The sequence below is a fragment of the Gossypium arboreum genome, chromosome 12 (genome assembly GCF_025698485.1).
Source record: "Gossypium arboreum isolate Shixiya-1 chromosome 12, ASM2569848v2, whole genome shotgun sequence".
Classification (NCBI taxonomy): Eukaryota; Viridiplantae; Streptophyta; class Magnoliopsida; order Malvales; family Malvaceae; genus Gossypium; species Gossypium arboreum.
In genome coordinates, this window is record NC_069081.1 from 117,924,969 (window position 1) to 117,950,292 (window position 25,324).

The following is a 25,324-nucleotide window of genomic DNA, read 5'->3' on the forward strand; positions in this document are numbered from 1 at the left end:
TTAGATTTATTTTAGTTTATGACCTAGGCAAATGTAACAATTTGATTTCTTTTAAAAGAAAATCTCAAGATTTTGACTTGTTAGAAATTCGATCAATTAGATTTATTGAATTAGGGATCGAGCATTATATTAATCCAGACAAAGGGCTTAATTGAATTGAGCTAAAAAGAAAGTTTGGTTTAATAGTTTTTCTCTATTTTTAAATAATTTTTCTTTTATGAAAATTTTAAGAATCTATTTAATTAAAACTTGGTTTAAGGACTATCCAAATGGACTAATTATTAAGTTTAGGGAGTCAAAATTGTATTAACCAAAAAAACCTCATCAGTGTTGAAAAAGCAAAGGCTGCAAAGCTAATAAGCTAGTATCCCTATCTCTCTCTTTCTAATACGAATCTCTTTGTAAAAAGTGGTATCAAAAGCTTACCTCACTCTCTCCCCTGAAACACCATTTTCAATTCCTGTCATTGAAACCCCATCAAAGGCAGTGCAATGCTTCTCTCTCTCTTGCTTTTTTAAATGCTTTTAATCCCTCCCCCTAGCCCCCGAATGAAACCCTAAAGAACCCACCCTCGTTTTCTCTTTGGATTCTCTGTCTTTTCTGTTTTCCCCTGTGTTCTTTTATTTTTGAGTTTTACAGCCATGGAAGCTCTGAATTTTCTCATGTTTTGGAAACCTAGTAATGGGGTTCATAAAGTAAATCAAACCCAACCATGTGATGGAAACGGTGCCGCCGCCACCGTCACCGTCAGTGCCACCGCCGCGTCTGGGGTTGTTTCGGATCATGAGTTGGATGAAGGGGAGGACTCTTTCATCGACTTGGAGTTTCCTCTGCGTGATTTTAATGGCAATGGTGGAGCTCGCCGTGAACTGCCCAACAATGTTGTTGGTAACAAAGAGCTTAGTTTGTCTCCCGCCGATCACTTCTCGAAGAGAAAGATTATGCCTATCGAGCCAATCTCCAAGCCACAATCGCCTATTGCTCTGCTAAAATCAGCTCAGAGATTTCGAGTCTTTACTCCCAAGAAATCTAAATCAATGGCGAATACCGGTAACAATACACGCCTACCGGAGAAAACCAAGCTCGTAGGTGTTTCAATGGAGACCCCAAAGCATGAAAACCATAATAGCAGAGAGCATTTCACTAGAGAAAACAGTTTTCGTCGAACGAAAGGCAAAATAGAAGATGATCCTTCGAAGAGATTATCAAAAGATTTGGTACATAAGTACTTGAATGTAATCAAACCATTGTACACAAAAATCTCCAAAAAGCACAGTCAAACCCACAAGTTCGAAGTGTCCGGCGACTTATCAACGTTATCTCCGGCAACTTCTCCGGCGACGGTATATTCTGTAAAGGAGAAACAGGGAAATACTAATATTAAAGCGGGTTACAAGCATCTGGGAAAAAGCCGATCAGCCTCGGCTGCAGCGTCGCCAATTAGCCGGAGAGATGATTCACTGCTGCTTCAACATGATGGGATCCAAAGCGCCATTTTACATTGCAAGAGATCTTTCAATTCATCCAGAGGTAATCATTTTTCGGTTTTGCAGTTAATTTTAAGCTTTGGGTTTAATTCAGAAATCAGAGTTCAATGCTTAACTTTGTTTCTTCTTCGATTTTCTGCAGAATCTTCATGGTTATCGAGATGTACAAGCGATTGTTCTTCACAAGAGAAATTAAGCAATGCATCTTCAACAGGTATACAAGTTTTCCACACTGTTTAAATTCGTTACTGCACTCTCTTTTTAAGTGCTAATTAAGCTTTAAATTTATTTCTTTTTTCTCAGAGTCTTCTCTATTTTCACGAGTTGCAAGCATTTCATCATACGAGAAACTAATGGATTCAGCAAGAACATCAAGCGAAGAAGGCAATGGCTTTACCACCTGAAAAAGTACTGTTAATAGACTTTAAAAAAATTCATGATCATGATGATGTAAAAATTGAAAAAGGCAAACAAAGGAAAATTTAAAAAAAAAAGAAAAGAAAAAAAAGAAAGGGGTAGTAATTGTTTTTTGATTGTTTAGTTTATGATGAGCAGTGAGTAGAGAGAGTAGTTTTCACTTTGTAAAGGTGAAGTTGTCTGTCATTATGAAGGAATTGAAAGTTAACTCTTTTATATTTGGATTCTTTTTGTTGTTGTGAGAATTTGTGTTTGGACTTAAATTTCTGCAGTTCAAAGATATGATCATGATTTTCTTGGATTTGAAGGACTTAAGATGACTTTCAACATTTATTTTTCAATTTCCTCCACAATTGGTAGTATTTTTAGTGGGAATATGTTTTCTCCAATCTTCTATAATGCTTTCAACAGTAAAAACTATTCACAATTTCACACCATCCATCCACAAGAGAAGGGAGTGGTTGATTGGGTGTACTAAATAAATCATTAAAAATTTAGTTCAAGCGGTAAAAAGTATATATATATATTAAAATTTTAGTTAAGATGATTTGTATCAATTCTCAGTCAATTAATTTATTGTCCTTCTTTAAGCAGATATCTCAATTAATTTTTATTTCAATTAGTTTGATTTAAAATAGAAGATTGTCGGAGTTCGTATTGCCAACTCCTCTTTGTCGATAACGATCTCCTTTCTTGTCTCTCTTCGGTTTGAATCCTCAAGTTCTCGAATCCGAACCAACTTCAGAGGATTCAATGCATTTTAAAACTTTGAAGGATTTCTTGGAATACAAGAAATACTATTTCATGTATAATTCAAACCTAGGGGGAAAAAAAGAGAGAAGAAAGCAGTGTGAATTGAAACAAATGCTCTGGCAACCCATCCCTGCTATATGGGCAGAAGGTAAGTTGAATGTTCCATTCAACATGCCACAGCCATAAATATATATTCCCTGCACCATTTAATTTGAAGGATTTATGCCTATATCCACTGTATCCCCCTTCATATTCCATGCTAACATACACTTGTTGGTATGGTTCCTCTCCAAAATATGCCATGGTACCCCTACACAATGTTTACCCACAACTTGTTTGTCTATATATTCCAATCTAGTCTTTATTGTATATGGTATGTTTTATGTATATGTGTTATTATTTTATGTTCGGTTAATTGTATTGAATGTTTTTAAATATATTTCAATTTTTTGTAAAAATATTATAGAGGTTTTTGTAGTAAGAGTCAGATTACATTTTACTCACTCTGCTTAAAAAATGGGTAAATTAGTCTCTATATATTAGACTAAAAAACAAATTGTTTATTCTATTAAACATTTCATTCATTTCTATTGTTAAAAACTGGGGTTGCTGACCTATTGCATCGAAATTAGGATATTGGTATTAGGCATGGGCATCGAGAATGCAATAGGATGGTTGATTGCTTAGCAAAGGCTGTAGAAGGAATGATTATTGGCTTTTACTCTTGGTCTCAACCTCCTGATTTTGTTTTGAATGTGTCACATGAAGATGTTACTGGTTTTTCTTTTCTTAGATTGATTGCTATGTAATAGCTTTTATCATTCTTAATAAATAAATAAAAATTGGGGTTGCTGATAAAATAACCAAACAATTCCACGTGGTGTGCCACGTGTCTCATTCTAATATGCAATGACTAATTTATTCTTTGATCTAATGTGTCTATTTTTTTAGTGAAGGGGACAAAATGTAATCCAGCTCTTAATATAAAGATCTCTATGATACTTTTACTTTCAAATTTTAAATTTCTCCCTAAGTTCACAAACTTTCTAATTGTATTAATTATGTCCTTTTTTTCAATTTATATTCGACATGAAATATATTTAAAACATATTTTATTTTTTCAAACATGTTAAATTTAAGTTAGCAATGCAGTAAGTCTACACATATTTATAATTTTATCACGTATCTTAAAATATGTTCAATATCTTAATACCTAAATTAAAAACTTAATTGACATGATCAAAGCATTTTAAAATGTGAGGATGGATGTAGAATCTAAATCATAATTTAAGGGGTCGGAATGCTATTAACCCTTGGTATTATAGTGCATTACAACTGAACTTAGCTTCTCATTATAACTAATTTTATAAGAATCAGACCGACGATGGAAATGATAAACTGAAATTCATTCTTCACCACCTCATGAGCTTTGAAATTTGAATAAAGGGAGGGGGCGCCCATCTATAATGATGAAATCGGATTTGATAGCATTTGTCAACTTCATTCATACTCACAGGTCACCAACATAAGAAGAGGACCGGACGATATCGGTTCACTTCTCCAACACATTTTTTGTAATCTAATGTTACAAACACATCATGTTTTTTTGTTTTTTTTCTCCGACCAACGTTTAAAAGGATAAAAATAATAACATAAAATGAAAAGGAAAAAAAAAGGTGAACAGTAAGAGACACTTGATTTTCTAAAAAAGGGTTTTTACTTTTTTTTTTCTTTTTTACTCCCCACTTCAACTTTTCAGGTTTTCATCATGTAATGGATTTTTCTTCTGGATTTTATTTTTTAAAAATAAAATATGTCAGTTTTTTCAAAGGATTTCAAAAAAAAAAAAATAATAAATGAAATTTTATATTTATATGACGTCATGTTTTAAAAAAATTTAATGTTTTGATTATATGGGTGTGGATGTCATCCAGCTATAAACAGGTGATCAACAATTTAAGTTGAGTAGTTAATGTCACAATTGATAAAGTTTGAATATGAGGATGAAAAATTGAGGTCATTAAATGAGGACGGCACCAAGCCGGACAAGTCATAGAATATTAGTAAAGGTGGGTTTGAATCATCGGGTTTTATCTGACAGTTAGGAAAAATATTCAATACTTAATGCTAAATTATGAGTTATCTTGAATGATTAATCATTAAGAATGATTTATTATTAATGTAAGAAAGAAAAATTGTTGATACGAACAAAAAGAAGACTATGCCTTCATCATATGATATATGAATTAGTAAGTAATAATAGTATGGCACTTCAAATTCGATATATATATATTTTTTGATTTCTTTTTTTTCAAAATATTAAATTGTGTATCAAAGGAGCATGGCACTTCAAATTCGATATAAATTTTTTTTTTGATATCTTTTTTTTCAAAACATTAGATTGTGTATCGAAAGAGTAGTATGAGAGAAATGACATTTCCAATTTTATCTTAGCTTTTGTGGGGCAATCTTAGCATCACAAATTTTTTTTCTTTTCACAGCAAAGACTATTAACAATATTTATAATAATATTTATGTTATAAAATAAAAGAGTATGAAAAAAAAATTAGTTTTTTTTTCTTTTTTTTGAAAAGAAAAAAATTTTGGGATTGCTGAATCACTTACTAAATAAATATATAAACCAACGGAACCAAAAATAATTGAAGCAATCTAAGATTCGGAATCAACACCCTCAAAGTCAACGAAAATCAAATACATTCACCATCCCTTAAAGAATATAAAAAATAAGAACTTGAATACATCTCTAGAGAAGAAAACGCGCAGATTGAATAACTAAAACAACTTTTAATAAGAAAGAAGGTTTGCACGTGTTTACAGATAATCCCTTTAGTATAGTTTAACTAGTCGTATCTTTTCTTTTCTATCACCAAATAAAAAAATTTAAAATGTAGAGTTTAATCTTAATATCATTTATTTTTTAATTATTTTAGATTACAGTGTAATCTTAAATTTTGAACCGGTTTATCTTTGACTTTTATAAAATATCATCAAAATAAAAATTATTTCTTAAAATAGTATAAATTTAACATTATTTATCGAACGATATGTTTTTCATAATAGAAAACAATGTCACCTATTTGACATGTGACGCCAATTCTAAAATTATTCAATTATTACAAAATAATGATAATTAAAAATAAAAATAGAAAAAAAGTGTGTCGCGACACTATGTTGATTTGAACAAAATAATGAGAAAAAGAAATTGAAAGAGTAAAAATGAAGAAAAAAATGTTTGAATGGGATGTCGCATTCAAGTATATGACACCCTTCTAAAATATATTTAATTTTTGAATGTTATTTTTAATTTTTATGATTAAATTAATTGAGCTGGTGTTACTTGATTTGTTACTTGATGATAAAGTTGGATACTATAGAAACATATTATTTTGAAAAATATTTTTATTTTTATATTTTTTAGTAAAAATATTGATATATCTTCCTTTATTTTAATTAATTTCTTCTTTGTTCTAAAATAAAATTACGTCTAATTAAAAACTATTTCATTTTCTTAACAATAAAACAATAAATGTCATACTTTAAAGTTAAAATTATCATTATAATCATAATTTATAAATTTATTTCAACATCATATATTTACTTATTAATATTAAAATTGTAATTAAAACAAGAATTATCACAATTTTATGAAAATTGAAACTAAAAATATTAAAGAAATTAAAATTATTAAAAAATTATAATAAGAACAATTTAGTAAAATGTGTTTTAAATAATCTTATACTCCAAGAACCAAACACTAAATTTTACATTGCAATTAAATGAACTAAACAAGGTAATGTATGGTACCCACATTATACCCGTAATATTACATATTCTATAAATTAATCGTTTAAATTAATTAGTAAAATATTATAATTATAATTTTGATTAATTTTGTTTTTCATGTTTTATTGGGCCGAAGCATTGTTGTGGAGAAGGTAAGAAAATTACCATATTAGACATGGGTTAGGCCCATGTAGTTTACCCAAGGGCCAATTTGAAAATAGAGTTCTTGAGTTGATTGAAAACTTCTTATAAATGAAAACGACAAAACTATAAACCAATCCTCCTTAAACTTCAAAATCTTTTTTGGGAAATAAGAAATAAAAAGGGCATAATGATAATTTTAGCTTAAATGTTTACAATTTATCAATTTAACCTTTACTTTTTAACTAAATTTGGTCATTAATTATTAAAAAGAGTCAAAACATTTTTTTAAAATAAATGTTAACTAATACATTTATTTTTTAACGATGTTGGAATGGCAATCGCATGATAGTCTACGTATATTTCATTTTGACATGACAAAATTTTTTTATTTTTTATTTATAAAATGGCTAGCTAGTGAGCTCCAAGCGACTTTTTTTTTATTTATTTAAAAAGTTTGATTTTGCGACTAGTGTCGAAAATTAAAGAAGAAAACTGTTTGGATTTTGATTTGCAGTTTCATGATGTTCAAAGCTATTTCATGAAAGAAAAAACTAAACTATAAAAGAGAAGAGGAATGAGAGCTTTCGATTACCGTAAGTAGGCCATGCAAACAAAAAAAAAGGCTATATAGTAGTGATTTTAATAGTGTAATGGCTTAAGTATAGTTTAGTGATCATTTTGTAACTTTTTAAAGTTAAGTGACCAAAACATAAATTTATTAATAATTAGTGATATTTAAGTGTAGTTTATCCAATGATTCAATATTCCTATAAACATAAGGCCCCAATACAAAAATCATAAGACAAAATCCATAACAAATGCAACTAAAAATGAAATAAAAATTCCAAGGAAAAAAATCCGTAAACAACTTTGATCACTTACATATAATATTTCCCAAGGTTCTAGAGTTGATATCAATTTCCATACTACAATTCATTTGGGCATATTTCTTCTTCTTTATCACCTCCATCATATATATCTTCCCTTTCAACTTTACCGAACTGGTCAATGGCAGAACACCTGAACTAATATCACTTCCCAATTCATTATCTCTAATATTCAATGAAAAACCATTTGATCTCAACTTGACTACAACATCAACCTTTTTGGTCGACCTAGCCCCGACTCGACCCTTCTCGATCATGGCATTACCAACCGGTATGCCCTTATATGCAAAGGTGACGGTACCATCTTTGTACTTGAAGTGACCGAAATTCGTGTTCTTTACCATGAATTGGGTATTCATTCGCAAGTCGAATGAAGGGGAAGCTTCAGTTCCAACATTAAAAGCGTCGATAAACGACCCCGATCGAACCCGGAACTTTGGGTTTGTAATACGCATGAAGATTAACACGAAAAGCAATATAATCCCTGTTTGGAACACGGCAAATAATATGATATACAACAGGCACTTCATTTGCTTCTTTCTGTTTTGGTCTTTCGAGTAAGCCGTGATAGACTCTTCGTCATTACTTGGTGCCAATGGATTTGGGGATTCATCATTGATTTTCTCTGGATTTGGGGATTCATCATTGATCTTCTCTGGATTTGGGGTTTCATCACTGATCTTCTCTGCCATTTTTTTTAAAAGATGTGGAAAGGAATTTCTAAAGGGATAAGAAGGTGAAGAATTGAGTTATGAGAATAAAAATGGAGCTTATTAATAAGTTTTTATAGATATATTTGATAGATTTTGAAAGGGTTAATATACAATTTAGTATCTATATTTGGCTTTAATGTTCAATTTGGTACTCAAACTAAACAACATCATGTGGTTCAATAAATACTTGACATTTGTTCTCTAGTAAAAAAAACATAGGTACTTAATTGGGACAAAGAAAAACTTATGTCCCAAATTGAACATTAAAAGTCAAAATCAGGTACAAAATTGAATATTGAAATCAAATATAAGTACCAAATAGTATATTAACCCATTTTGAAATGTGTAATTTTGTTAAAATATTTATTCATTTTTACTGTTAAAAACTGGTGTAGCTAACAGAATAATCAGACAATTATACGTGGAGTGTCATGTGTACCTCATGCTTACATATAGAGACCAATTTTTAACATTATAAATATATAAAAATTTTAACAGAATGACCAATTTATTTTTTATCTAACATACAATAACTAATTTATCCATTTTTAAATAGATGAGACAAAATACAGTATAACTATTACTACAAGTGCTTTTATGGGAAATACTTGGACTTTGAAAAAACAAAAGGAACAGCAAGTCAAGTTCTTCTAGTGGTATTATCAATTATGCTTTGGTTGACAATGAAACGCGTTAGGCAAGTTGGAGGATTTGATGCCTTTTTAACTTCATTGGTTAATGTTGGTATTGGATGAGTACCTTACAAAAAATGACCCATTTTTCCTTACTGTTTTACTTTGAATTGTAGCTAAAATTTCTCTCAAATTTGACTCATGATTTCATGGATTAAAGGTCAACATCTCTACCAAATCACCTCTACATCTAGAAGATTTAAAATGCTAAGTACTGATTTCTTTCTTTTTTCTTTTTTTTCAAATGAAAATTAAATTTATGTTAGAGGAGAAATGTATCGATTATAAGGATTAATGTTTAGTTTAACATTACTTTTTAAAATTGTTTTGTGTAAAAAAATATTTTTGAGTAAAAAGTTAAAATTTTCTACTTCTTAAAAAAATAATTTTCCAAAAAAATTTATCTCAAAAGCACTTTGAAAAAGTTTAAAAGTATATTATTTAACAATACTTTTATCTAGAAAATAGTTTTTGTTCCAAATGTACTTAGAAACAATGTTAAATTTGCCCTAAGTGAAACAAAACTGATTGAATGATAGTGAAACATAGGACATTATGCTACCGTAGATAAACTTGTTTTATAAAATAAATAGTTTTTGAAAATTTTTCAATTGAGTTGAGACCCGATTAATGGGTGACTTTATCTCAATTGAAAGCATTATTATAGTAAAGATGTGATACTATATAGAAGGTTCATGTTTTAGTTTACTCTTTTAGATAAAAAATTTCAACTTTCAAATAAAGATGAGAGAACAAAAGTCGATTCAAATTAGTTAAATTAATCAAACGTTAATTTGATTCAAAACGATTAATTGAAGAGATATTAAGTAATAAACATATGTCAAGTTGGTTGATTTTCGATTTTAAAATTCAAAATTAAATTAATTAATTATAAATATATCTACTAAATTTATATATTTTAATATATTTAAACTCAAATATATTGTCATAGCCCAAATCCAAAACAAACTCAATGTTATCCATATCTAAACTCAGATAAAAATTAAACCCAATGAGTATTATACAAATTAAAATATAAATATAAATATAAATATAAAATAAAATTTTAAACAAAATAGTAAATAATAATGTTATAGTATAGGCTGATTTGGTTTGCATTGTATAATAACCTGTAATGTAATGTGGTTTAAATTTTAGTAATTTTTTTTGTCAATTATGTCAATTCAATCGGTTTAATTTCAAGTAAATATAATATAGAGTCGATTAAATTAATCGGTTCAATCGATTACTCATCTTCTATGTGAGGAAGAGATGCATGCTTTAAGAATTGAAAATTTTAACTTATTATATACCATTTATTAAAAGAAAAAGTTGTTACATTATCATTTAAATTTTTAAATTCTATAAGCGAATTTCTAAAAGTGACATATGTCTTATTTAGGAAATAGTAAAAAAATTAAAATTATGTAACGGTATTAACAAGTGTTTGATATAATGACAAGACACATTGTATTCCGAAGAAGATAATGCAGATTCAAACATTAGAGTAACAATATTGGGAGAGATAATTACTAACCTCGAATATAAGCTGTAAAACAAACATAAATACATGGCAATATTTAAACATTATAAAATTAAAATATTCCACCAATTCTTTTATGCTGCTTTTGTATTTGGGACCCATTGTTAAAAAAGTCTAGTTAGAGATCATGGGCTTGGTGAGATGCTTCAACCCCTTCCTACATAGGCTTTACTTATGGTGGTCCAATATATCTTCACTTCATTTTAGAATTAAAGGTCTTCCAATAGTACTATCATCCATGTATAATTTTGGATTGTGGTGACTAATGCCGATTCAAGATACTCAATTCATTATTGACAATTTAGGAATAAAACACTAACAAAAATCAAAATTCAAGGAAATTTGAAACGAAACCAATAACAAATTCAACCACAACATTATTATGAATGTCCGGATTACATTTTGGTACCATAAAAAATATTTTGGGGTCAAATTTTAATGTAAAAAAATAACTTATTTAAAAATATTTTTATCCTAAAAATATTATTTATCTCAAAAACACTTTTGAAAAGTATTTCTAAGCTTACCATTTGTACTTGTCACATGAAGACGATTTGGTGGAATGTTAGACTTGGCAGCTAACACCACTTTCCCATGGTTCTTCTTCATTGGGGAACATAGTAACAGTGACAACACGTGTTTATGGTATATTGATTTGGGCCCATGCCCTTTATTGATGGAATTATTTGACCCACTGCGCGAATCTAGAATTAATTTCATCATTTTAGTAATTTAAATTTAAATTTTATCTTTTCTAAAAGGTAAAAGTGTAAATTTTCATTGATTAAATAAGGATTATTTTATTAAATTTAGAATCGGATTTAATTTTTCTATTTAAAATTCTCATAAAATCAATAACTAATCCAAATAAATGGTTAAATATTTAAGTTAGAAACTAAAAATTCATTTCAATATTTGAACTAAAGATATTATTTAATTAATTAATTTAAAATACAAGCATAATAGAATCACCACCACAACAACAAAGATAATAAAAATAATAATTCGAACAACGTTTTCAGTTTGTCGAATCAGCACAACAGGGATTATAACGACCGAGTCGAACGCTCGTGTTTCACATATTGACCATGGGTATTACCTCACAACCTACGTGGTGGTTTGGCGATTCAGTCCGAGTCATTTTTTCGTCCATGAGTCGACAAGTTTGGCCAGCGCAATGCGAGTGGAACCTCCCTCACTCGTCGCCACCTTCGCTGCTTGTTTCATGGCTAAGGTTCGCTCCCTAACTGAGTCACCTTCTTTCGACCCCATTAATTCTTTGACTCGTTTCTCCACCTCAGTTGAACTCACGAACCCAGTTTCCGACTCCACCATCGGCAACGCAATCTTCATTTCTTCTACCATCAACACCCTATTGAACCTTTGTTCAGCATAAAGCGGCCACGCTAACATTGGAACGCCTGCACACACCGATTCTAGCACTGAGTTCCAGCCGCAGTGAGTCACGAACCCACCAACCGAGTCGTGATTCAACACGGCTAATTGGGGTGCCCATGATTTGACTACCAGTCCCTTCTCTTTGGTCCTCTCCAAGAACCCTGGAGGTAGCAATGATTTCAAATCTGGGTCGATTTTTGTGTCAATGTTCGAGCTTTGGTTCTCTAATGGTGGGTTCCTCACAATCCATAAAAATCTCTGCCCACTCCTCTCTAATCCAACAGCTATTTCCTTTAACTGTTGCACTGAAAACGATCCCAAGCTACCAAAACAAAGAAACACTACGCTTTTACTAGGTTGAGAGTTTAACCATTTTATGCACTGAGGAACACCATCACCGTCCACGGTCGTGTTAACAATGAGAGGTCCGATGCAGTAAAGGGGAGGCGTGGGGTAGTCCGGCAAGCAGAGTCCATCATTAATCTCTTTGAAGCTCTTTGGCTCGAGATATTCAAAAGTGTCCACAATAATCCCAGTTGAACGGCGCAAGTTGGTGGCGATGTCTAAGAAAATGTCATACAGCTTGTTGCCTTTGAACGTTGTCGGCGGCATATCTGCAGATGGAATCGGTGGCGCACCAGGGATATCAAGGAAAACGTTGAGATGTTGGAAGCTTTGAGTAAATTTGTTACTGAGGGTGGGCAAATAAAGTAAGCAAGCAACAGCACCGAGGGCGGAAGGGAGGAAAGAGTAAGCTGGAAGGTTGAGATCGGAGGCCACTTCGAATGCTGCGCTGGTGCAGAAGAAGTCAACGATAATGGCGTTGAGTGTGTAGTTATTGGAGATGGTGAGAAGGGTGCGGCGGACATCGGGGTTACTGAGGCGGATGACGTCGAAGAGAAGGGGATCTAAGCCAGTTGAGGTTAGAAGGAGGTCGACGGTGGGGAGGTAGTGGAAGGTGATGGAAGGAGGAACGGGGGAGGGGACGGTGGAGGAAGGTTGTGAAGGACGGGTGGCGATGAGGATGTGGATAGAAAGGGAAGGGTGGTGAGTGAGGAGGAGCTTGGCGAACTCTACCATGGGTGCCAGGTGAGTAAGCATAGGTGCTGGGTACATAACTATGGCTTCCTCCATTAGTGATAGTGAAAAATGGAGAATGACACAATGTATATATAAATCATAAAGAAAACATTTGGTGGATATGGGGTTTTTATTTTTTAAATGTGCTATTACTCCTTGTAAGTTCATAAAATTTTAGATTTAGTGCCTCGGTTAAAAAATTAAAATCAAGTTTTTATTTAAAAATATTAATCTAGTCATTATAATCGTACTTAATTTTTGTCAATTTTATCAACTTAAAATTTTGATTAAACTGTTATGACATGACATATAATTAGCATAAAATAAATATGTTAAATTTACAAATTTTAATAAATAATGAACTAAAATTTTAAATTAAAAAAATAAGAGGATTAATTTTTATCTTTTAAAGTATAAGGGCCAAATCTCAAATTATATAAAAGTAACGAGACTAGCAACACATTTTAACCTCTTCTTTCTGAAGTTATGACCGTATTAACCCTTCCATTTTGAATAGACCGGTTTCCAATTACACGTTTAACTTTTAATTAATTTTTAAATAATGTATTTTTAATTCTTATAATTGATTTTAATTAATTCTTCATAATTAAAATATATAATAATTTAAATATAATTATTATTTTAAATATCTTATTAGTAGATCAGTAAAGTTTTAATAATATTAAAAAAATTCAAATCATAATTAAAATATTTATACTATTTTTAGTATATAATATAATTTTTACTTCATGTAATCATTATTTAAACTAATAGTTAATAATTTTATTAAAATATATTAATTATTTCAATAATTCAAATATAGCACTAATAAAAATTCTTATTATTAAAGCATTTGTACAAACACTAGAAAATTGGAATATTGTAAAATAAACTCTTCACCTTTCAATTTTTCTTTTTATTTTCTTAATGGTCAATAAATTAATTATAATAAATTTTAAATAATATATAATTAATATGTAGCAAAAAATAAACAAAAAACTTTTTAAAAATGATTGTAATTCTAAAATAAATTATGTCAAAATTTACTTTAATTATAATTATTTTAACTAAACCTTTTAAATAATAAATGTAAATTACATGTTAATTTAATAATATAATAGAAAATAAAAATATTTTCATTAATTCAAACACTTTTTTAAATGGATGCTTTTATATATATTATAAGTAATTACATGTACAAACTCAACTGTTAAGTAAACATAAACTAACTATTTATTAACAGAATAAATTTAATTTAAAATTTATATATTATAGAATAAAACTCAATTTAAAATCTCAATTTTTCAATGCCTCGATGATTGAACCATGACTGAAACATAATTTAAAATCTTCATTAAAATTGAATTTTTTTATATTTATTTGATTTGATTCATTCATTGGTTATTGAGTTGTTGATATTGATTTGAATTGTTTTGAATGTTGGCTGCTACTTTAAGGATCTTACTGAACTGAGATCGAGTGTACTTGACGGATCAACTATAGCACTTCACCCAACCCTTCGTTCAACATGAGATTAGTTGCTGGAATGACAGTCAATAACCCGAATTTCAGCTACTTCAGATACGGAACGACGAGTGTTGTGGTAAACAAGTTGGGTGGCTTTAGGCCCAAGAGCAAGAGTTACAACAAAAATTAGGGCTCAATAGTTTGTTATAATATTTGTTTTTTTTCATACAAGGTCTAAATTCGGATTTTTTTATTGAAATAAATTAAAAAAATTATATACTAAAATAGGTTGTCAGCTAGATTATTTATTAAAATAGGTTGTTTTTTTTATTCGCGTCTATCTACAGACGTGACTCTTTTTTTTAATATTAAAATATAATTTTTTAAATAAAATATTGTTTTTTATTTTTATTAAAAATATTTAAATTTATATACATGTAAAATACAATCAACAAGTCAAAATACGAGTAAAAATACACGAGAATGGGTCGTGCTCGTCGATAGGAGCGACTAATCGTGCCTAACAGTAGGCATAAATGGTATTGTTCCGCATATTGCACAAATAGCCCCCCGCGTGCCATCTGCTGCTACTACTGTAGACTCATTTCATATTTTTTTTATATCAACTTGGATATAAATTTGTTCAAGTTTAATCATAACTGACTCTTTTCATAAATTTATATACTTTATAAAATTATTTTTATAAAAAATGATTGTAGAAATATTGAAGAATATAAATCAAGTATTAACATACCAATACTTAATAATAACTTTAAAAAATTAAAAAATGATAATAATACATTAATAGTATCAATTAAAAGCGTTTCTCAAAACTCATAATTAAGAAATATTTTGAACGATAGGAGTAGAGTTTTGGTGTGTGAAAAATATGAGATATGAATATTTATATCTACAATAACAAGTAGAATATGAATCTTGAATTCCATTTAATGCCGTTGATTCTAAGTATGAATTAAGATATTGACAAATACTTTTATTAAAATTATTTAAAATTTAATTAACAAATTTAACACCCACAGATATCAATGTTGTGTTTAGTTTAGTATCTGGTGAATTTAAGATTAAGTTATAAATTATTTAACACCCACAAATATCAATGTTTCTAGTGTTTTGTATTTTTTAATATAATTTTTATATAATGTAATTTTATTTGATTTTTATTTTATTGACAATTTTTGCAGTATATATAAGGGAAAAAATAAGCAACAGACGCTCTTGTGGGCCCCACCATTTGCGCCTCTGAGATAGACGCAACCTGTATTTGTACTGATCCGAAAATAAAAAATAATATTTTATTTAATAAAACAAAAAATATATATTTTTTAATATAAAAAAAGAGTCGCACCTATCAAATAGGTACGAATAAAAAAAACGACCCATTTTAATAAATAATCCAACTGACAACCTATTTTGGTATATAAATTTTTTTTAATTTATTTCAATAAAAAATCCGTCTAAACCCACTCATAGTTTTTCTCCATCTCTTAAATAACAGGATAAAATATTTCAACGTATTCAAACTTACGTCCTCCTACAATGATAACAATACTAACACTAATCGAATTAAGATTCAATCCACAACAAAAATAACAACCGGTTCTGTCCGAGTCATTTCAGCTTCCATGACTCTAAAAGTTTGACTAGCGCAGTACGAGAGGAACCTCCCTCACTCGTCGCTACCTCGGCTGCACGTTTCATATCTAACGTTCGCTGCCTAACTGAGTCACTTTCTTGCGACTCAATCAACTCTTTGACTCGCTTCTCCACCTCAGTTGAACACACGAACCCCGTTTCCAACTCCACCATCGGCAATGCGATCTTCATTTCTTCTACCATCAACACCCTATTGAGCCTTTGTTCTGCATGAAGTGGCCAGGCCAACATTGGAACCCCTGCACACACCGATTCCAGCACCGAGTTCCAGCCGCAGTGAGTTATGAATCCACCAATCGAGTCGTGATTCAACACGGCTGTTTGAGGTGCCCATGATTTGACTACCAGTCCCCTCTCTTTGGTCCTCTCCAAGAACCCTTGAGGAAGCAATGAATTCAAATCTTGGTCCAAGCTTTGGTCCTCTAATGGTGGGTTCTTCAGCACCCACAAGAATCTCTGCCCACTGCTCTCTAATCCAACAGCTATTTCTTTTATTTGTTGCATTGAGAACGAACCCGAGCTACCAAAACAAAGAAACACTACGCTTTTACTAGGTTGTGAGTCTAGCCACTTTAAGCAATAAGGAACATCGCCGCCGTCTGCGGTGGAGTAGGCAATGGAAGGTCCAATGCAGTAAAGGGGAGGCGCGGGATACTCCGGTACGCAGAGTCCATCGCGAATAGCCTTGATGGCCTTTGACTCGAGGCATTCGAATGTGTTGACGATTATCCCAGTTAAATGGGGCAAACAAGTGGAGATGTTTAAGAAAATTTCATACCACTCGTTGCGCTTGAGTACCGGCGACGGCATATCTGAGGATGGAATCGGTGGGACTCCGGGGATGTCGACAAGAACGTTGAGATCTTGAAAGTTTTCAGTAAATCTGTTGTGAAGGGTGGGCAGATAAAGTAAGGAAGAAAGGGAGCCGGCGGCGATGGTGCAGAAACAGTAAGCCGGAATTTTGAGATCGGAGACTACTTCGAAAGCGAATCTGGTGCAGAAGAAGTCGAAGATAACAGCGTTAAGTGTATAGTTGTTGGAGATGGTAAGGAGGGCGCGGCGGAAGTTGGGATTGTTGAGGCGGATGGCATCGAAAAGAAGGGAGAGTGGGCTGGTTGAGGAAGGAGGGAGGTCGACGGCGGGGAGGTAGTGGCAGGTGATGTTAGGAGGAATGGCGGAGGAGGGAAGTTGGGAAGGGATGGTAGTGGCGATGAGGATGTGGATAGAAAGGGAAGGGTGGTGAGTGAGTAGGAGCTTGGCGAACTCTGCCATGGGTGTTTGGTGGGTAAGCAAAGGTGCTGGGTAAATAACTATGGCTTCCGCCATTGCTGATTATGAAAAAATGGAGGGGAAAAAACACAAAGAAGAGGAGTTTAAAGATGATGTATTGTGAAAGAGAGAGAGATAAAAGAGCGAGTTACTGAACCAAAAAGATGGTCAACGATGATTCTAAACCATACTTTTGGAATAGGATACACCACCTATTCTCCTCATTCCATTTATTAAAAATTTTATAGATCTGAATATCTAAAACTATTATTTGAAATTTAAACATAAAAAAATTATAGAAAATCATAATTTTCTAATGATAATATAATACAACCTCAAAATATTACATCATCTCACTTCAATAAATTCCAAAATCTTAATCAAATTAAAGAAAGCAACCAAATTTCCGGAAAAATTATTAATATCATCTTGTGAATGTTGCTTTATTTTTTTCCTAATAATGGAAAACAAGATTCCCAACTTGTAGTCACATGAAGTAATTGAATTTTATTTGGTATTTTGAAATTGAAAGCTTTTTAAATTGTATGATTTAAGGGGTTTTTATTATTATTATCTAAATTAGGTTATCCATAGGGAGCAATAGACAATAACTAATCCCCCTGTTACGAATGCGCTCCAATGTCCCATATAATTGAAGGTCATTAAAGCTACAAACCCAACAACATCAAGTGGAGAATGCAATCGAAAACCTAAGCCTCCCCGAAATACTAGAAGGACTAGAAAACTATATTCAGGGTATATAGCTATGCATATGACAAGTTTATAAAGATGGAAAAACAAAATACGGTCACATTCTTCATTGCAAAGCTTAAAAGTGTTGGAAGGTTTTACCAAAGTATAACTACACAAACTCCAAAAGAAAGCTTTAAAACGAAGGGTACAAAACAAAGCAAAAGGAAAAAGAAAATCCATCTACCTCTACTTAGGAGCAATTTTGGACAATCAAGCACAGCCAAGTGACGCATTGTAATTAGATTGCAGAGAAAGTATCCAACATTTGGATAATGGAGGCCAAAACAGCATACCATTGAGAACAAAGAGCTCAGTACTCCCACTTCTTCAGTTCCATACCATCCGGAGGACTTCCTTCCACCTTCTTTACACCAACTTCTTTCCAGTTTGTCGAAAGAACAGTCCCATTTGATTCCACCTATAATGCATACAGCAGATAAGATTGTTCAAACCCCCATTATTTTATCCCAAAGACCATAGTTATGCATAACAAGCTTTTTGAGTTAGATATCTTACAAAGGATTTCTGCATGGCCCTTCTTGCATCCTCGTCAGCATCCTGATAAATGTCGCGGAAAAATTTATTCAAAGCTGCATCACCATCTAGCTTTTCATCTTTCTCCTGAAAAACCAGCCAGAAAGGGTCGTATTAAATCATAATTGCATCCCACAAACTTGCACTGGGCAAGTTGTCCCATGCACACAATGGGAAACATATAAAAATTAAGATATTTGGTGTACCTCCTTTTTCACTTGAGCTTCGATTTTATCCCAATCAACCCTTTTTGGTTTGGAGGATGGGTACGATGGTCTTTGATTTGCAGCAACTATAAGACAAGAGTTAGTTATGGCCACAAGTCGATAAAAGGATACTTTAGTAGCCAAATTATTAGAGGAGATATTCTAGCTTTCAAAGAACACTTAACTAGCATGTCTGCTCAAAGATCAAGTTCAACCCATCAAATGATACTGGAAAAGATTTTCAATTGCAAAAGCATCAACAAAGAAAACCATGAAATTTATGGGCATGGAGTGTGGTCAAACATTACTGAAGCAGATATCAATGTGTTTTTACAATATAAGAACCCCATATTGCAGAATAACAAATAGCTGTGCAGGTTTGTTTGAACTTTGAAAACAAATTAAGATGAAATTCTTTTAATGTGAACAAGATAGAAAAATTCAAGGGCATGGAGAGATCAACTTACCAGAAGATACATTAATCCTTTGGGGCACAGCAACTTCCATGCTAAATTCGAGGGATGTCCATTGAATTGGTTCAGCTTTTGCTAACCTAATTTCAATTTTGGTTGACAAAACATCATATCTGCACTTGTCAGGTATTATCTGTTCAAACATTGGCAATCCCGAAAAAGACAACTTAGCATCTAAGCTAGAGATACAATCACATAGCAAAAGATTGAACACTAGGCCTATTTGTTGCTGCTTTAAAATAAAAAAGAGAATTCAACTTCAATAAAGTATTTTCAATAATTTCCAGAATTAACTACAGAGTTCTATATCTGGACCTTTGCCCAAAAGGAAAATGCCAACCTTATGTACCATATTACTCTTACAAACCAGAAAATAATCAACACAAATTTCATGTAATACCTTTCCAAATAAGCGAGGTTGGAGATGATAAGCATCTTTGCCGGGTGCATTGACAGCAACACTTAGCTGCAAAGCAACAAAGAAAGATGGTGTATCTTTAGCCTACTAATAAAAAACTCAATGCTACTCATGGAACACGTAAGGAACGAAACACACAAAATTGCAAAACAAAGAAGAACTACAATTCAACTTACTATTTGTTCACCATAATCAACTTTAACACACTCGCGTGGTATTCCCTTAGCAAATATTGTGACAACCACTTCCTCTGGTTTCTGATAAAATTCATGCCTGCACAATAATTTTTTACCAAATCAACTGCAAATCACCAAATGCAAAATAGCACTGACATTACAAAGAGGATAAATAGGAACAAACCTGTAAGTTGATTTGGGTGGTGCTGCAACAGTCATGGGATCAGGTATATCCTGGACAGAAGAGATGTCTTTCGCAGGTACAACATTTGTTGGCACCTCTTCCAACGTCTCCTTTGGTAACTCACCATTTTCCTCTAAACAAATACACAAAGGTATTATATAGCAAGACAAGAGAAGTTACTAAGACAATACAGAATATTTTTATAGCAATTCTTTCGGATAAATTCACCCCTTACCAAAACCCGTTCTTTAAGACAATATACCTGCAATGCGCTCTTCACATTCTTTAATCAACTTGGAAAATCTCGAGTCTTCTGGTGCCAAAGCAGCCCCAGTCTCCAACGCAGCCTTAGCAGTTTGATACTCCTCAAGCTTCATACACGCAGTACTGCAAACATACGTTTACATATTATTATAAAGGCTTGATCTGGGAAAAGGGTGAATACAAGTTTAGCTATTCTATCAACTACTAAAATTTTCTCCTATAATAATCTTTCACAAAAACAACTCTACAAATTCCTTTAGTAATTATACATTAAATACGATGCGGAAACAATTAATTTCAGTGCAGAAAGTACTATATTACGCAAGGGAAAAAAGAGTATATAATTTTTTTTTAAAAAGGACTAAAGCATTGAACGAGCCCAAATAATCAAATTAAAGAGGACAAAGAAAAGCCGGTAAGGAGAAATGAACTAACGCTTTACGCAAGTAGGCTTTAGACATGGACGGATCCAACTCAATTGCTTTGTTAGCATCTGCCACAGCATCTGCGCGAACAAAATTGCAAAGCAACAAGTAGAATTAACAATTAATTTCTTTTTGAAACTTATAGAAAGTGAGATAAATAGGGGGAAATTATGGGAGAAACCAGGGAGATTGTTGAGTTTGATGTTGGCTTGAGCACGGTCAGCGTAGAGCTCGGCCTTTTTAGGGTTGATTCCGATGGCTTGCGAGTAGAGATCGAGGGCGAGTTCGAAGTGGTCATCGAAGTATGCTTCTTTGGCTTTGGTTTCTAAAGCAGACGCCATTACGAGGGCAAACCCAGAGACACACAACGAGGAAGAGAAGTCTCTAGAAGATCAAAAGATCAATGGAGGAGGGGATTTTGATTTTCTGAATAGGATTGACTCTCAAAGAAAACTAATATAAACAGATTGAATAGTTTCCGACTTTTTTATCGATTTGATTTCTTTATTATAATTGTCTTGCGTAATTACAAGTTTACCCACACAGTTTTATAAAGGATAACTACAAAATTAAATTAACTTAAATCAGGTCGAAACAATTTTTAACCGATTTTATTAATTTTGTACCGACCGGTTCAACCTTTTGGGCCATCGGTTTTTCATTCAATTTTTTAAAAAATTACAATTAAAATCATATAAATAAATTCGTATAATTATAATTAATATATACATAAAATTACAATCAAAATCATTTATTAGAATGTATACTAATTGATAATTGAAAACTTTAATCCGTGGTTGAGGGTTTGATCCTTATCCTAAGTATGGAGTAGCTTTAAAACCCGTTACCAACGTCTACTCTTTAATGAGCCCATAAAATACGAAAGATTAATTATTAAGCTTACTCCAATAAATATTTAAGTAACAAAAATTACAATCAAAATAAATTATTAAAATATATACTAATTTAATAATTAAAATATATCCAAATTAGATCAAAATATATAAAAAAATACTACATTATAAAACATAAACCAAAATAAAATATAAATAAAAATCACCTAAACATATATAATAAAACTCAAATCTAAAAACACATTAATTATTTATTTAATAGCAAGCAAAATATATGTATATATATATATATTCTTGCTTCGGTTCTGTTCTCTATTATATTCCATGCTTCTACGTAGGGCAAAGTTTATTAAGCAATTTAAAGGCTAATATATGCAACATATAAATTTTATTTTTAAATTTAAGTTTAATTATTAATATTATTAAATTTGTTGTTGTGACATTTTAAAATAAATAAAATATTCACTTGATAATAATGTAATGTAACAAAATAATTTTAACAATTTTAGCAATTCAACCTCAATTTTCTATACATAAAATTAAAGGATATACTAAATTGAACATTGAAGCAAATTAAGGTACAAAAGAATATATTAACCCTTCTTTTCTTTTTCTTTCACGTAGAGCGAGTTTTGTGGACCAGATATTGATGCTTCCAAACAATTAAGCTTCTTGCTTTCTAAATCGATATCGAATCCATTATTATCTCATAAACACGCAAGGTCCCGCGATTCTGATTAAGCAGTAGATTCACTGTTTCAAAGGATCACTTTCCATATCACTGATCTTCATGCTTTGCAAAGCGGCAAACCGGGTCATTAACCGAAACGAACCAACATTTTTGGAAGAAACATGTTCGAGGATCCTGTCATTTTGCAACTCCAACTCTTTGAAACAAGGTATATCTGTTCACAGCCCTGTAATAAAACTGGGTCTTCACCATCATTTGTATTTGAACAACAATCTCTTGTCTCTCTACGCCAAATGCTTTGGAGTGAACAAAGCACGCCACTTCTTCGACGAAATGCCACATAAAGATGTGGTCTCTTGGACTGGGATTCTATCGGCTTATGTCAAGAATGGAAACCATGATACAGCCCTTCGTGTTTTTGATTCCATGTTAATATCTGGGGAATCCCCGAATGAGTTCACGCTTTCGAGTGTGCTACGTTCGTGTTCTTCTATGGGGGAGTTTGATTATGGGACTTGCATTCAAGGTTATGTAATAAAAGAAGGATTTGATCAAAACCCGGTTATAATCAGCGGTTTGATTGATTTTTACTCAAAATCTGGTTTAGTAACTGAAGCTTCTAACTTGTTTATCACTAAAGGGAATCATGATACTGTTACTTGGACTATGATGATCTCTTCATGTGTTCTAGCTCAGAGATGGGTTCAAGCTTTACAGCTTTATGTCGATATGGTTAAGGCTGGGGTTGCTCCTAATGAGTTTACTTTTGTGAAGCTTTTGGGAGCATGTAGTGTCCATGGTTTAAACTATGGAAAATTGGTTCATGCTCATATATTGTTAAAGGGAGTCAAGTTGAATGTGGTATTGAAAACGGCCTTAGTCAATATGTACTCGAGATTTCGAAATATGGAAGATGCGATAAAGGTCTCGAATTCGACACCTGAATATGATATCATGTTGTGGACAGCTCTTATTTCCGGGTTTGCACAAAACTCTATGTTTCGAAAGGCTGCATCTGCGTTTCGTGCAATGGGGGTCTCTGGAATTATACCGAATAACTATATGTTTTCCAGCATCTTGAATATCTCCTCGTTGATGTTGTCTCTGGCACTCGGTCAACAAGTTCACTCAAGGGTGGTAGTGACCGGTTTGGAGGGTGATGTTTCGGTTGGAAATGCTCTTATCAACATGTATCTCAAATGCTCTGATAATGTTGAAGATGCTTTGAGAGTGTTTAGAGGAATAAGCTTACCGAATGTCATTTCATGGACCTCTTTGATTGCAGGTTTTGCTGAACATGGTCTTCAACTTGATTCTTTTCACTTGTTTATGGAGATGAGAGAAGCAGGAGTAGAACCGAATTCTTTTACCGTCTCTAGCATCATCAGGTCCTTTGGTGCTGCAAAGTTGCTTCCTCAGACACTAATGCTGCATGGACATGTTGTGAAAACAAGTTTATATGAAGATATAGCTGTTCAGAATGCTCTTGTAGATTTTTATGCCGAATCCGGGATGCTAAATGATGCATGGCAAATAGTTGATATGATGAATCGTAGAGATGCAATCACATATACTACTTTGGCCTCGAGAATGAATCAAATGGGTCATCATGAGTTAGCATTGCACATTATAACTGATATGAAAAATGATGATATCAAGATTGATGAATTCAGTACAGCCAGTTTCCTATCTGCATCAGCCGATTTGGGCACAATAATGACCGGAAAGCAACTTCACTGTCATTCCGTAAAATCAGGTTTGTGCAAGTGGTTTTCAGTATTAAACGGGCTAGTCAACTTGTACGGAAAATGCGGATGCATACACGATGCACAAAGAGCTTTCGGGGAGATTGGAATGCCAGATAATTTTTCATGGAACGGGTTGATATCTGGATTGACATCAAACGGGTACATTCCCTCCGCTCTCTCCACCTTCGATGACATGAAACTATCCGGAGTTAAACCCGACGCTATAACATTCTTGTCCATACTGTCTGCTTGTAGTATCGGTAAATTAACCGATCTCGGCCTTGAGCATTTTCAATCCATGAGAGTAATATACAACATAGAGCCACAATTAGACCATTATGTTCACTTGGTTGATATACTTGGTCAAGGTGGCCGCCTAGAGGAAGCTATGGAAGTCATACAAACAATGCCATTTACAGCCAACACTTCGATCTACAAAACATTACTCCGAGCCTGCAAAGCACACAGAAACATACCGTTAGCCGAACATACGGCTAAACAAGGCCTTGAACTCGACCCATCGGATCCAGCCTTCTATATACTGCTAACGAACTTATACCAAGACGCCGGTCGACACGACTTAGCCGAGAGGACACTTACGGTTATGAAAGAAAAACAATTGAGGAAGAACACTAGCCATAGCCGAATGGAGATTAGGGACAAAGTTCATGTCTTTGTTGCAGGGGAAAGATCACATCCACGAACAAATGAAATTTATGAGCAAATAGAATTTTTTGAAGCTGAGTTTAAGAAGCATGGATATTTATTTCAAGGCATTGGGCATTCATATTATCACAGTGAGAAGCTAGCAGTTGTATTTGGTCTTTTAAATACACCTTCTAAAGCTACCATATATGTGATTAAGAATAGTAGCATTTGCAGAGATTGCCATGACTTTATGAAATTTGTGACTCAGTTGATTGATAGGGAAATAATTGTAAGAGAGGGTAACCGTTTGCATTCCTTTAGAAAGGGAGAGTGTTCATGTAGAGGCTAATGATTTTTTAAATGATAAATTCAACATGAAATTTCGCAATAAGTTTAATTTTCATTGGTAAAAAGAACTCTCTGATCCCTCGAGCAAATTGGTTCCCTAAACAAAATAGAGCAATGCAATTAAGAACAATTAATTGCTAATTAATATTTTTTTGCAAATTTATATACTTTTTATTGGCACAAGAATAAATTTAGCTCTCAAATTTTACACATTTTATCAATTTGATCTTCATTTAACATATTTAGCTTGCAATATTTACGCATTCTTGCAATT

General features: G+C 32.4%; 6 protein-coding genes across 6 annotated transcripts; 2 read left to right on the forward strand and 4 right to left on the reverse strand.

Moving 5' to 3' along the window:
- Positions 1 to 356: 356 nt before the first annotated feature.
- On the forward strand, positions 357 to 2,149 carry LOC108477421 (membrane-associated kinase regulator 5). Its single transcript, XM_017779962.2, has 3 exons — positions 357 to 1,530; positions 1,630 to 1,701; positions 1,791 to 2,149. Exons 1-3 carry the CDS (start codon positions 642 to 644, stop codon positions 1,889 to 1,891), a joined length of 1,062 nt encoding a protein of 353 aa, XP_017635451.1. The 5' UTR covers positions 357 to 641; the 3' UTR covers positions 1,892 to 2,149.
- Positions 2,150 to 7,479: 5,330 nt separating this feature from the next.
- LOC108477581 (late embryogenesis abundant protein At1g64065-like) lies at positions 7,480 to 8,184 on the reverse strand. The gene has a single exon (XM_017780113.1). The coding sequence runs from the start codon at positions 8,182 to 8,184 to the stop codon at positions 7,480 to 7,482; it is 705 nt and encodes a 234-aa protein (XP_017635602.1).
- A 3,158-nt stretch (positions 8,185 to 11,342) lies between these two features.
- LOC108478655 (UDP-glycosyltransferase 88A1-like) lies at positions 11,343 to 13,036 on the reverse strand. Its single transcript, XM_017781128.2, has one exon. It carries the CDS (start codon positions 12,970 to 12,972, stop codon positions 11,578 to 11,580), a length of 1,395 nt encoding a protein of 464 aa, XP_017636617.1. The 5' UTR covers positions 12,973 to 13,036; the 3' UTR covers positions 11,343 to 11,577.
- Positions 13,037 to 15,814: 2,778 nt separating this feature from the next.
- LOC108477377 (UDP-glycosyltransferase 88A1-like) lies at positions 15,815 to 17,599 on the reverse strand. Its single transcript, XM_017779902.2, has one exon. The coding sequence runs from the start codon at positions 17,383 to 17,385 to the stop codon at positions 16,015 to 16,017; it is 1,371 nt and encodes a 456-aa protein (XP_017635391.1). The 5' UTR covers positions 17,386 to 17,599; the 3' UTR covers positions 15,815 to 16,014.
- A 509-nt stretch (positions 17,600 to 18,108) lies between these two features.
- On the reverse strand, positions 18,109 to 21,268 carry LOC108476571 (protein SGT1 homolog B-like). Its single transcript, XM_017778810.2, has 10 exons — positions 20,943 to 21,268; positions 20,772 to 20,841; positions 20,335 to 20,459; positions 20,073 to 20,205; positions 19,889 to 19,985; positions 19,695 to 19,760; positions 19,289 to 19,427; positions 18,822 to 18,907; positions 18,598 to 18,702; positions 18,109 to 18,499 (listed from the first exon to the last, which is right to left on the reverse strand). The coding sequence occupies exons 1-10, from the start codon at positions 21,100 to 21,102 to the stop codon at positions 18,392 to 18,394; spliced, it is 1,089 nt and encodes a 362-aa protein (XP_017634299.1). The 5' UTR covers positions 21,103 to 21,268; the 3' UTR covers positions 18,109 to 18,391.
- Positions 21,269 to 22,186: 918 nt separating this feature from the next.
- Positions 22,187 to 25,118, forward strand: LOC108478980 (pentatricopeptide repeat-containing protein At5g52850, chloroplastic). The gene has a single exon (XM_017781426.2). The coding sequence runs from the start codon at positions 22,406 to 22,408 to the stop codon at positions 25,049 to 25,051; it is 2,646 nt and encodes an 881-aa protein (XP_017636915.1). The 5' UTR covers positions 22,187 to 22,405; the 3' UTR covers positions 25,052 to 25,118.
- Positions 25,119 to 25,324: the final 206 nt, after the last annotated feature.

Excerpts from the sequence above, each read along its gene's own strand:
- LOC108477421 (XM_017779962.2), top strand. The coding sequence starts at position 642 with ATGGAAGCTCTGAATTTTCTCATGTTTTGGAAACCTAGTAATGGGGTT. Across the intron at positions 1,531-1,629 it reads ATCTTTCAATTCATCCAGAG|AATCTTCATGGTTATCGAGA; the intron begins GTAATCATTTTT and ends GATTTTCTGCAG. Across the intron at positions 1,702-1,790 it reads AAGCAATGCATCTTCAACAG|AGTCTTCTCTATTTTCACGA; the intron begins GTATACAAGTTT and ends CTTTTTTCTCAG.
- LOC108477581 (XM_017780113.1), bottom strand. The coding sequence starts at position 8,184 with ATGGCAGAGAAGATCAGTGATGAAACCCCAAATCCAGAGAAGATCAAT.
- LOC108478655 (XM_017781128.2), bottom strand. The coding sequence starts at position 12,972 with ATGGAGGAAGCCATAGTTATGTACCCAGCACCTATGCTTACTCACCTG.
- LOC108477377 (XM_017779902.2), bottom strand. The coding sequence starts at position 17,385 with ATGGCGGAAGCCATAGTTATTTACCCAGCACCTTTGCTTACCCACCAA.
- LOC108476571 (XM_017778810.2), bottom strand. The coding sequence starts at position 21,102 with ATGGCGTCTGCTTTAGAAACCAAAGCCAAAGAAGCATACTTCGATGAC. Across the intron at positions 19,986-20,072 it reads CCACCCAAATCAACTTACAG|GCATGAATTTTATCAGAAAC; the intron begins GTTTGTTCCTAT and ends ATTATTGTGCAG. Across the intron at positions 19,428-19,694 it reads AACCTCGCTTATTTGGAAAG|ATAATACCTGACAAGTGCAG; the intron begins GTATTACATGAA and ends ATGTTTGAACAG.
- LOC108478980 (XM_017781426.2), top strand. The coding sequence starts at position 22,406 with ATGCTTTGCAAAGCGGCAAACCGGGTCATTAACCGAAACGAACCAACA.